The 12995-nt window shown below is 29.8% G+C and overlaps 1 protein-coding gene across 7 annotated transcripts; it reads left to right on the plus strand.

The window, feature by feature from the left end:
- The first annotated feature begins 9326 nt into the window (after window positions 1–9326).
- On the plus strand, window positions 9327–12605 carry LOC101253851 (uncharacterized). Of its 7 annotated transcripts, none has more exons than XM_069291462.1 (4): window positions 9327–10614; window positions 10721–10990; window positions 11232–11505; window positions 12042–12605. In XM_069291462.1, the coding sequence occupies exons 1-2, from the start codon at window positions 9543–9545 to the stop codon at window positions 10729–10731; spliced, it is 1083 nt and encodes a 360-aa protein (XP_069147563.1). In that variant the 5' UTR covers window positions 9327–9542; the 3' UTR covers window positions 10732–10990; window positions 11232–11505; window positions 12042–12605. The 7 variants fall into 7 exon arrangements, with proteins under 7 accessions (XP_069147563.1, XP_069147564.1, XP_019066712.1 ...); XM_069291463.1 differs by having other exon boundaries at window positions 10721–10981; XM_019211165.3 differs by having other exon boundaries at window positions 9333–10614; window positions 10756–10990.
- Window positions 12606–12995: the final 390 nt, after the last annotated feature.

Raw genomic sequence — 12995 nt, forward strand, 5'->3', positions numbered from 1 at the left:
GGAATAGTGTGAATTCTTTTTTCCTTAACTAAAATTTTCGTATTTTAACCTCTTTGGATATAAGTCAGTTTTATTATAGAGTTTTTTTATCGCCAGTGAGGAACTTTCGGGTGAAAATTCAAATTTAGTCGGACTCCAACTAGATACTGAACGTCGGATTTGCTCAATACGCATAATATCCTTTTAATTTTCTCACACGATATTCTAAATCAATATTGAAACTCAACTATTATGAATTCGCGTCTCGTAGAACTTCTTTCGGAAGATATTAAAAACACTCTATATGGCTTCTTTCATATTCATTAATGACTCATAGCTAAAATCACTAATTAAACGAGAAGTAAATGAGAAGTTGTTTTATTCACGACACCATATCGTTCGATATTCTTAAATAAAAATAGTTCACGTGATGTATGATGATAAGAAATAAAATAAAAATTGTCTTATTATTACATGCACGTTTAACAAAGTAAAAGAACCTACAGGCCTCGGGCTTTGGGCTTGGGTAGATCCGGTCCAGTTATTATTTAAGCCCATCATGACGTCATCACTTTCACATATTCAAGAAATTCTTTTTTTTAATATAAAAAAAAAAACTTTTTCTTTCACGCATAATTATATTTTGTGTTAATCGATGCATTCATATTCTTATTAGTATTATTTTTTCATATAAAAAATTATGCATGTTGTCTTAAAATCTTTTTTAAATTTTAGACTCACTAGTATGTTTTTTTGTTACTTGTATTTTGTCCATCATTTTATTGTTTATTGATTTTGTTAATGTTTTTAGTTATGTTTAACAAGCAACTTAACATTACAAATATAACAATAAAAGTTTTAACTTTTTTAAAAAGTCTTTCCTTTATAGTACAAGGTCAAATTATGTCTACAAAATGAAACGGAAAAAGTAAATTAGTATTTGTACAATGTGCACAAGTATGAAATTCAAGTCTCGTCTTATCTCATCTCGTAAGCTTAGTGAAATCTACAAGACAAGACTCGTTTTACTCCTACCTATCCCGTTCCACTTCTATCTCGATCCCCTCTATCCTCTTAAGTCTGTCCCCCGTTTCATATCACAATTTATATCCTTATACGTAGTAAACACAAAACATAATATAATGATAATGTTTGTAACAATATCTGAAAAAAGATAAATGCATTGGGTTAAGGAAACATGAGAATCATTCGTACTCTCAATACTAGACAAAATTAACCTATGGTTGTTATTAAAAGAAAATGAATTAATTACTTGTACAAATTAAATTAGGCCCCCCTCACTATGTAACATACATATATTTCGAAAAAAAAATGGACTATAGCTATTGTACTATCAATGTCATAAGAATATATCTATATATATAGTTGCTCCTTTTGTACCCTCTATTCTTATCCACATATACATGCATGTATCACTTTCATTTTTGAATTTATAACCTATAGGTTAATTTCTCTCTCTACTACCCTAAAATCTCCAGCATATAAACCCTTGAGCTATAGTATTCCATCATTACAATAATTTGGATGTATATGAATGTATAGATCTAAGAAGTTCTTTTTTCTTTCTTCGATATCCACATTAGAGTCTAACTAAAGCTGAATCGTGTTGAAAAGTCCTAGTGGGGTTAAATCACTCTCTAACAAAAGAGACTCTGTACCAAAAGGGACTCAAACTCGAGATCTCTTGGTTAAGGATGAAGGAGTACTTACCACTCACCACAATCCTTGTTTGGTCAACAAGAAGTTTTGCATGTATTTGCAGGGCTCATACTCGAGACCTATTTGAGTGTCGAAAGCACCTTAGCTTATATACATGACGTCAGATGTGATTCGATGCTATATCCTCAAAAAATTTTACTCTTTATGTTTAAATATAAAGGGGCGATGGATGTGGCATATATCGACACATGACATGTATTTATATGTAAAAAATGTCTTTGGTTTGTTTCAAACCATAAATTTAAAATTATTTAAAACTTTGTACGTTCTCAATTAAAAACACTGAGTGTCGTATAAATTAAATCAGAGGACAGAAGGTGTATATTGCTTAGAACTCCACATCCTTAGACTTAAAAAGTCGATAGACTAATATTATCGATTACGCTATATATATATATATACATATATTGTGAAATGATTTTTAGTCCTACAAAAAGTAAAAAAGATTCCACCAACATTATTGCAAGGAAAAAAATTATCATAATTGGTCAATTTGAGATATACATTAGTAGTATATATGCTGTCAAAACATGTGGAAGAACATATTGGAGATTGAGTGGTATTGAGTAAGTGTTGCCTTGAGCAAAAAGGACCTTTATTTGGATTCTATACAAACATCTTTACTTTTCCTTTTTATTTACCTGCTAGAGGGAAAGCTTAGTAGGGTCTATATATATTTCGCGAATAAGAATTACTCAAGTGATAAATATTATCTATCTCCAATTCTATGATATATATAAGCTTAAGTTACTAAGGGTTATTTGATATACAGAATAAGATATAAAGTTAATCTCAAACTTAGTCAGAAATATTACACATAATTTTCTCATCAAAGTTGGTATTAGTTTAACTCATCCCTCAAATAGGATAAATTAATCAAACAATTATAATTTCTGCGCTATAATCCCTAGATAATTTAGTTCACATATGAAACAAATTAATCTAAAAAACAAACATGGAAAAACTCCTATAGAAAGAAATAAAAAGTAATATACTCCCTCTGTCTCATTTTCTATTTGATTCTCGAAAAATGAAAAGCGCTACATAAATTGAAACAGAGGGAATATTTTTTTAATGTATGGTCAACTTTCCTTGTGCTCAAAGTTTTAGCAAATTGAACTTCAACATAATGTGTTAAAAAGAGTTTGAAAGACTATTCATAGAGTTCAAACTAATAAACATTCAAACTTCAATATAACTTTGGATTAGAAATCCAAGTACCTTAGATTAAAGCCCTAAATTTTCCTTGGAAGAAATAGAATAATAAAGTTTGAAATTTTTTTTTTATAATTAGCGATTCGATATTACCATTTAAATCGTAATATTACGATAAGTTGGGCTGGATGATTTGTGGGCTTCAAAGTTCTTTCATAGGAGGCAAACTTGCACGGATAGCCCATTTTAGCCCTAATTTAAGACATGGCCCATTTGTATAAAATTGGATCGTTTGCACTTTTGTCCATTTTGTGTTTGATCTTTAAATTAGTATCTTTTTCAAGTCATACGTTTATATTTTTGCATCGTAAATTAAATTTTTATAAAAATAAAAATCAAAGATCAACATATTTGAAGGTAAAACAGTGAAATTAAATGTATGAAATATCATAAGTTAAACTACTTCAATTTAGAATTAATTCCGAAAAGTTTTAAATTCACTATATGTATATTAGAGTATTACGTATTGTTATTATATACTATCCATATTATATATAGATACTATACGTAAATTTCATACATATTTAAATTATTTTCAAGTTTACCATATAGTATCCATATTAAAGGGATTCCAAAAGATGGAGAAATACATAAAAAGATAGTTCGACGGTGGGATTTAGTTTCAAATAAAAATACTCTCTATCGTTAAAAAAGTGACATAATTTAATTTGATATGAAATTTTAAAAAAATAAAAAAGAAATTTTCAATTTTATAATCCTAAATTAAAGTTATGTAAAATGTATTAAAATGTCTTTTAATCTTGTGAATGGTGGAAACTGAAATTAAAATAATGTAAAAAAGAAAAGTTATTCTTTTGAAAATAGAGGAACAGAGAAAGTATTATTATTAGAGTCTTGAAAAGAATTTTTTTTTTCGTATTTGGAATATTTTCAGTTCTAAATTTTCATATACATATTTAATACCACAATTAAAAATTAAAGATCATGACTTTCGCCTTGCACTTCAGACTAAATAGAACCGGGTAAGACCATTTCTTTTCTTTTTTTTTTAAAAAAAAAGAAAAGTAATTCACGCTAAATCAAAATTAAACAAGAAAATAATTGCAATAGACGCAATATTATATTATTGAAGATTATGTCAACGTCACTATTTTACTATTTAAAAAGTTCATATCTATATATTCCCGTATTATTCTGATTGAGTCAATAAGAAAAGAAAATCTTTCTTTTTTATTCTAGTATCTCAATGAGAAGCTATATATTTATCAAAGTATGTTTTTTCATGAGTGAGTTGATTCGATAAAACATAAAATAAAAAAATTATATTTTATAACATAAATTTCTAACTAGTTCACGATAAGAAAAGATTTAAAAACAGATAAAACATCAACGATTACACTTTTGACCTAGTATATTTGAAGTAAAATATTTTTCTTTTTGAAAATTTCACCTTTAATTAGTCATAACAACAACTACAATAAAACAATAATAACAACACAAACTAATAACAACAACCACTATAATAAAAAAAAAATTGAAGGGAAATATTAAAGATGAAAGAATTAACATATATATATTAATAAATATATGAATACAATGTTTATGATAATATACATTAATTAACAACCAAAATTTGAAGTTATCTAGTTGTCCTCCACCAACATATACTCATATAACAAAGATTTCTTTGACCAAAAAAAAAATATTGAAAAAAAAATCCCTAAGAAGTTGCTAGGGAATTTACAATAAAAAAAGTATATACTATATCCTAAAAAAAATTGATAAAAAAATATTATTTTTTTTTATCCTTGCTTTTGTGTATCATTATTTTCTGAACTTGCAATTCCAAATTGAGCCATATTATTATTTGGATAAGCTAAAGAAGAAGCTCTATGAATATTATCAACTTGACTAGCAATTATTTTTTCTTCCTTAATATTCGCTAGCGCGCACCGCCCGTGCCTTTTCCCACCGGGAATATTAGTGCACGGGCTCGCGCCTGAAGACGGAGATGGACCTCGAGGAAGTGATTGAACGATTAAATCCGTCGTTTGTTTCAACCATTCTTCTTGTTGTAGTATTCGTAATCCTAATACTTCTCGATGGAAATATGATGCAATTAATAGTATTATTAGAAATAAAATCATGCATTTCTTGATGTGTGATGCCATTTTTTCTTTTCTTTCGTGATGAGTTTTTTTTTTTTTTTTTGGTGGGTGAATAATATATTTGAGTTTGTTGAGAGAAGAAGAGTTATTGATATATACGTGCATGGGGTAATAAATTATAATATAAAGTATATTGTAGGGAAAAAGTTGGGAATTTGACTAAATTAATTAGCCGCGTTTTGAGAGTTTGAAAAATAAAATGGAAACACGTAACAAGACGTTTCCATTTTTTTTTCTAACATGATGTGTTTGTTTATTATTCCCGCCTCGTGTTTCACGTAACTGACGTTTAATCATAAATTTTAAAAATTATACGTGTAGAGCAGACGTTTAATTGTTATAAATTTTAAAAATTATTAAAAATATTTAATACTTAGATTATGTTATATGATATGGTTTTCTTCAAATATTTTCAACTTCATATCATTCTATTTTTTTTAAAAGCTAATTAAAGGAAATGTGAATGCAACTTAGAAATCACCAAACAATTATTTTACTTGATCTATATAAAGGATCTTTTGGAGGAGGATTGTTTTCTCGAGTGATAAATTCTGCCATAATATATATATTTAGAGGCAAATTTAGAATTTGAAACTTATAAATTTTCTATATCGATCGATAATAATTAGTATATTCGGGAGAAAAAAAGACAGGATGATGATAATAAAATAGGGCATCGCGTTCAACGAGGCGATACGTTCACATAATTAAATGTATTATACTTGTTGGAGTATGTCATATATAACAAGTAAAGAATTGAACAAGTCTTATTAATTTTAATATATAGTATTTGGTTTATTGTGTTTGACAATTTTAGCTTGGCGGTCATACACTTCAATTGAATAAATCTGAATTAATTGTGGTTTTGTAGAATATTAGGTACATTGAAAAATTATTACTTATTAGTTTTTAGTCAAGTAGCCACGATTAACAACATAATTTTATTGAAATTAAATTTAATTTGTGCCTAATCTTTGAGTTATTGGTCAAATATAAAACCGGTCACATCGAGACTTTGTGTAATTATATTTGATGTTTGATACTTTATCATATATATTGACATTATACATAAGTTTTTTTTATTTTTTCCGTCCGATAATATCACAGATTAAATCACAGTATTTATGAAAGCAATTACTAATAAAACATTTTTTATTAAGTAATTTTATAATAGTTATAAATAACGATTAAAATAATCAATATAATAAAGGAAATTAGTCTAGCTTCAATATTTACGATTGAAAATAGAAACTATTAGTATTCCATGCTCCAATAGAAAAACATTGCAAATATCACATGAGGCAAAATTTCAATCTTTGACCATAATATATGACATACAAGAATTCCTTACAAGGCAATGTTAATGGCTTTAAACCTAAGAATTTCCACACACACGCACAAAAAAAAAACAATTTTTGATACATATCTTTCGACCAATTAATTTATCAATATAATTGAAAATAGTATATATATATTGCATAATATAAAATGTACGTACACTAATATCGACTAAAATGACTAATATAATAAAGAAAATTAGTGTAGCTTCAATATTCACGATTAAAAATTAAAATTATTAGTGTTCCATGCTCCACGAGGGAAGAAAGTAGATACATTCATGGAAATACACCGCAAATATAACATGAGGCAAAGTTTCAATATTTGACTATTGTATATGACAAGAATTCCTTTTTTCCCTAAAATCATGTGTATATTTACGTTTGAGTATGATTAAATTCAAATTTAAGCGGAAAATTTTATATTTAGGAGGGGGTGGGTGGGGTTGAGTATGATTAAATTCAAATTTACGCAGGAAAATTCCATATTTAACGGGGGAAGAGGGGGGGGGGATGAAATGCTCCGTAACAAAATCGACTCGAACTCGAAACTCTGAATAAAAATAAAAGTATACTTCCCGCTCCAACACATCCCTAATCGGGTGATAAAAATATTCAAAGTCAAACTATATATTTAATAAGAAATAGTCTCTATCATAAATATAATATAATTCTTGTCAAACGATTTTTAAGTTTTCAAATGCTTTGACAGAAGGAATCCAAAAACGAATCAAAGGGTACGCTGAATGCCATAACAATAAATAAATTATGAAATTATTTTATTCTTCTTTTAATATCGACTAATTATCTTATCATTTCATTTTAATATAAATAATGAAATAAAATATCTCGAAATAAATTAATACCTTATATATCAAATATGAAATGAAACTAATTTTAAATTTTATTTCAAAATTATTATCTTTATCCCATGTTCCAACGAATCAAAAAACACTAGTAGAGGTCAAATAGATATATGAAAATGGTTTGGAGTATTTGAAGTCAAACACTAAAGAAGTCAAGAACATGATACACATAATAACTTTTTGATTTTCTTATTCAAGTTGTTAACCTAAAAAGGTATATTCACACAGTTGATTTAAATTGAGACAAGTATCTCAATTTGTTTATTTTATATTTTTTTTATAATTCGTTTTAAAAAGAGTATTTTTTTAAATAATATTTAAATTTTAATTTTTCAGAATTTATGATTACAAGATTAAAGAGTATTTTAGTATATTTTATATATCTTTGATTTAAGATTATAAAATTTATATTTTTTTAAATTTAATTAATTTTTATGTCAAGTCGAAATCAGATGAATCAATACCTAATTGAAAGGCAGAGAGTACTAAAATATCAACTTGAGCCAAAACTTTTTGTAGTCAATGACCATGTATCAATTTACTTTGGACTTATTATTTGGTTTAAGTTTTTATTTTAACTCTTTTTATTCTTTGACGGTATACATAATTAGGTTATAAATGAGGTAAATCAATAATTTAAATTTTATTACAAATTTAATTAGGGGGTAACGTAACTTAAGTCTCATTTTATTATGATAATTGATTGTTGTGTTGTGACATTAGTGGTGTCGTTTCTCACCTTTTAAAACATCAATTTGAAATAAGCTTGCTTGACCTAATAGCTATTTTCAATGAAAATTAAAGTTTCGAATATTTTTATTTATATTATTTTGATAATTACGAGTTATGATTCATTTTTCAACATATTTTAGTTCAAATAAAATCTGGACGAGTAATTTACTAACTTGATCATTTTGATCCTTCCGAATTTAACCCATTTAACACTCCTAACGTGATATTCCACCTTCTAAGATGATCTACATTTTTCCATGACATTGCAAAGAAGGAGAAAAACAAACTGGTTGAATTTTAAATAATTGTAGTAAAATGGGCTATATTTTAAATAGTGCTATCGCAAGCAATTATTTGTTTTATGAAAAAATTTGTAAAGTTACAAAGCCCAAATAGTAAAACGAGGCTTACATTTCATATACGGCCCAATAAATTGAATAAGCCCTTTCCTCCGTCCCTCGGCCCAAAGGATTCTCTATCTATGAAATAATTTTTTTGTCCGATCGAAAATAATCAACGCGGTCATATCGGTACGATTGAATATGTATTAGAAAGGTCGATCTTTCCCGTATGTCACCACAAAAAAATTGAGTTGAACTTCTAAATAGTCCGGTTCTGTAGAATAATATTGTGATAATGTAGACCTATGTAGTCATATTGGATCCTTGAGAACCATCACAAGAACGATCAACCTATACATATATTTAAAGTAAGATGTTGTATTCTGATCGTAAATGATAACTTAAAAATCATAATATAGTCTCATATTTTTGAGTTTAGACCCATAATCACCTTGTTTCTTTACGTGAAATTGATGTACTTTTGGTCCACCCTCAAACTCCGATCATTATTTAATATCAAGAGGTTGTGCAAAATTTTCTTTCCTCAATTATATACAATGTAATTGATATAGTCCAAAAAATAAAAGTAAATTCTTGATGTAGCTACAAAACGACTTAATTAAAACAATAAAAACACCATTCTCCTCACCTTTTTTCACATGCAATTATTATTTCTACTGAATATAAAAAAAGACGAGTAAATATTTCATGCATTAAATATGAAATAAATCAGATTAAAAAATAATCAAACTTTTGAAGGAAGATCGAAAATAAACCAATATCAAACAAATAATTATCCGTGCTTCCTAAAAAGAAAAGGAATAAAATTTGAGTATTAGTGTCTTTATTATTAAAAATAATTATCCCAAATTATTTCACAATTTATTAAATTATTTTTTACAATTAATATCTTTTAAAATATAAATTATTTTATAAAATTTCAAAATTTTAAAGGGTAAATTAGTAAATTAGCCTGTTCAAATTAGGGGAAATAGATGCTACACGGACGGTGGAGTCCCCAAATTTCTCGGGGGTAGAGCCATCGTCTCCGGCGAAATCAAGCATTTAAGGTACCGGAAACCTAAACTCCTTCTTTTTCCGATGATATTTTGTGAAATTATTTGAATTTACTATACTGGGTTTGTAATCTTTTTGCCTCTATAGCATCAAGAAACTCTCAATTTCGATTTTTTTCCTTAAAGAATGATGAACTGTGTCAAAGTAAGCTCCTTTATACATGCTATTCGTTTCTTTAAAAGATTTTGTCACTTTGAGTCCAAATCCCATCTGGGTTTTGGTTCTTTAGACTCACCAATTAGAGCTAGTGTTGGAATTTTCTGGGATTTGGATAACAAACCACCTAAGTCATTTCCACCATTTGATGCTGCCACTAAGCTCAAAAAGGCAGCTGGACAATTTGGGGTTGTGAGATTTACAGTAGCTTATGCGAATCGACACGCCTTTAGTTATGTTCCTCCTTTAGTTAGGCAGCAAAGAAAAGAGCGGAAAACATTGAATTTGTTGGAGAAAAGTGGGGTTGTTAAGGTTGAGGATCCTTATATATGTAGAGTGTGTGGGAGGAGATTTTATACTAATGAGAAGCTTGTGAATCATTTTAAGCAAATTCACGAACGTGAGCAGACGAAAAGGTTGAATCAGATTGAGTCTGCTAGAGGGAAAATGAGGGTGAAGTTGGTAGCTAAGTATGCGATGAAGATGGATAAGTATAAGGGTGCTGTTAGGGATGTTTTGACCCCGAAAGTTGGGTATGGTTTGGCGGATGATTTGAAACGGGCAGGTTTTTGGGTTAGGACTGTGTCGGATAAGCCACAGGCTGCTGATATCGCGTTGAGGAATCATTTGGTTGATGTAATGGATAAGAGGATGGTGGATTATGTGGTTCTTGTGTCTGATGATTCTGATTTTGTGGAAGTGTTGAAGGAGGCACGGTTGAGGTGTTTGAAGACGGTGGTTGTTGGTGATAGTAATGATGGTGCTCTTAAGAGGACAGCGGATGCTGCTTTCTCGTGGCAAGAGATTATGATGGGAAAGGCCAAGAAAGAAGCTGTCTCTGTTGTTGGACGGTGGAAGGACCGAGATGTTTTGAAAAGATTGGAGTGGACATATGATCCTGAAGTAGAGAAAAAGTTGTATTACTCTGAAGTTGAGAGTGATGATTCTGATGGAATCTTTTCTGGGGAAGATAAAGAGGATGTTGATGCTTCCATCTCGAAGGAAGATGCTCATGCGTGGTGGAAGCTGGACTCTCGTTCAGGTACTTTTGAATCTTTGTTACTTCATGATGCACAGTTAATTCTCTGACAATGAAGTTCTCCACTTTGGACTTCTGAGCAATCATTTTTACGCTGTACTATATTCAGGACATGATTGATTCAGCAACTGATTATTGTCTCAGCTTCATTCTTATAAGAAGGAGATATGAACTGGTGATTCTTCCATCCTCAGAATGCTTTCCTAACGTTGAGGTTTACAATGCGGAAAGTTGTTAGCTCAGAATTCTCAGATCAAAATTAGTGCAAGAATTGATGCAGATTGAGTCCCAGCAGCCACGCAACGTACTAAATGAAAAAAGAGAAAATTAACCTTGTGCCGTAATAGCTTCCAGAACTTTCATGAATTAGGTCCGACGAGTAAGAATCTGGAAACTTTCTGTAATGTCTATGTTTTCTTATCTTAGTACTTCTCAGCTTTCGAATCTTTGGCTAAAACTCTTATGTAAGAGTAAAATATTATAACAGACAAAGAAGTATAATTGCTGGCTCAGATTTCAAAAGTGAGAATGCTGTCATTTAAGTAATGTTCTGAACGTGAAAACATGACATTGACCTGGTATTGCTGATAAATTTATCTTGTTACTGTTGTCTGATGTAGGATCCTGGATTCCTGGTGTTCACTAGTATTACCAGTAGTGCTTCATTGATGGTTCAAAGTAGAAGATACGATGCAGCATTAGGATTCATAACTGTTAATTCTTTTTTTAGTTGAATTAAGTGATCATTGCCAACTTACATATTCTTCATTTAGAAGTAGCTCAAGTCCTTCCTAAGTTGTAGATAAAAGCCTCAGTCTTTCCAATTTTTGACTTCGATACAAGGAAAAAAGAATGCAAGAAATGGATTGCTTGAACCTGACATTAGAACGTGAGGTAATTTTCATCACTGTTAATAACTTCAACACTTTTAACTGCGTATGTGATGATGGAATAACTCTTGAGAACCTTCTCGGATAGGTGTTCCATAAATTTCTTGAAATTGGTAAGCATTCAAAACAGACAGTATTCCATTTGCTTTTTGTATGGTTTCTGCTTGTAACAGCCATGGACTTTTTAGCGTATAATGGATATTTATATCTTGAGAAGTATGCGACTGAATATAACAAGGATACTGCTGATCACGACATGTAATACTGTGAAGCTGGTGCATTAGTTTCTCTTAAGAGTAGTTCCCCTACCCCCAAAGTTAAGAATCCAATAGACAGTGCCTATGCCTTGCGGTTCGCTGGTGTTCTTCATCATTCAGTATGCAATTGAACAAACTAAACTAAGTGAACAGGCTTCTCACATAGTAGTCATTTCTTTGTTATGGTGTGTGCCTTTAGCGAGTTATGTATTTCTCATTTATTTCCTACAATGGTTTCGTAAAGAATCTGCACACCTAATTTGTTGTCCATATCCCTTGTCAGGCGGAACAGAGAACTGAAAAGCTTGTCGTAGGAAACTTGCAGCTCTAGTAAGGAACAAGGTCGGGGTACAACAATACACAACGATGTTCAAGCAGTAAAGGACATTTGGTGAATTCAATTGAAGAGCAACAACTACCTACAAGCACCAACAACAGCCATGAGTAGAAGCCTCAATTCAAGCAGAAGTATGTCCTTTTACTGTATTATATTCGACCACGCTTGCAATAAATGAACAACAAAGCAAGTACAGATATATTATGGTACTTCAGCTGAGGTCTCTCTACCTTTACAAGATAAAAGGTAGGGGCGACGTTACGTACACACGTGACACCACCATCCCCAGACCTTACTTGTGGGATTATACTCGATATCTTGTTGATTTGAGCAACCAACAGTCCTGTACTTTTAAGCTGCTATCCCTTTTCTTCAGCTGAAATAGAGGCTGTGATTGAGACAAACATCATTTATCATTTTCATTAGTTATTTCATTGAAAATATTTTTCTTTTAATGTATCACTGAGTTTAGCAAAGTTGTATAATAATTAATAGCAAGTACTTGGTAAAGATCTTGGGTTTAGTTTTCTGTAGTTCTAGTTTCTTATGTTACATAGTATAACTTTATTTTGCGGGCAGAGTCAGATTCATAATTTGAAGTTACGAGTTCCTAAAAGCGGGTTCAACTTAATATACAATAATATTAACATGTACAGTTTTTATATACAATAGGTATCAGATCGACAGAGTTACCTGATATGTCTTGTTGTTGGTGATAGATGATACTAGTGTATGTTAATTGTTTCAGACATCACGGTTATCAAATAAAACATTATTGAGTTCTTCATAGACAAATATTTAAGGTTATTTAGTGAATGTTCTAATGCATACATAATCATTATAAAAGTATTTATACATAGATTAAATACTTTTTTTCATATTTTGGACCATATAACATCA

Source organism: Solanum lycopersicum, chromosome 11 (assembly GCF_036512215.1).
Source record: "Solanum lycopersicum chromosome 11, SLM_r2.1".
NCBI lineage: Eukaryota > Viridiplantae > Streptophyta > Magnoliopsida > Solanales > Solanaceae > Solanum > Solanum lycopersicum.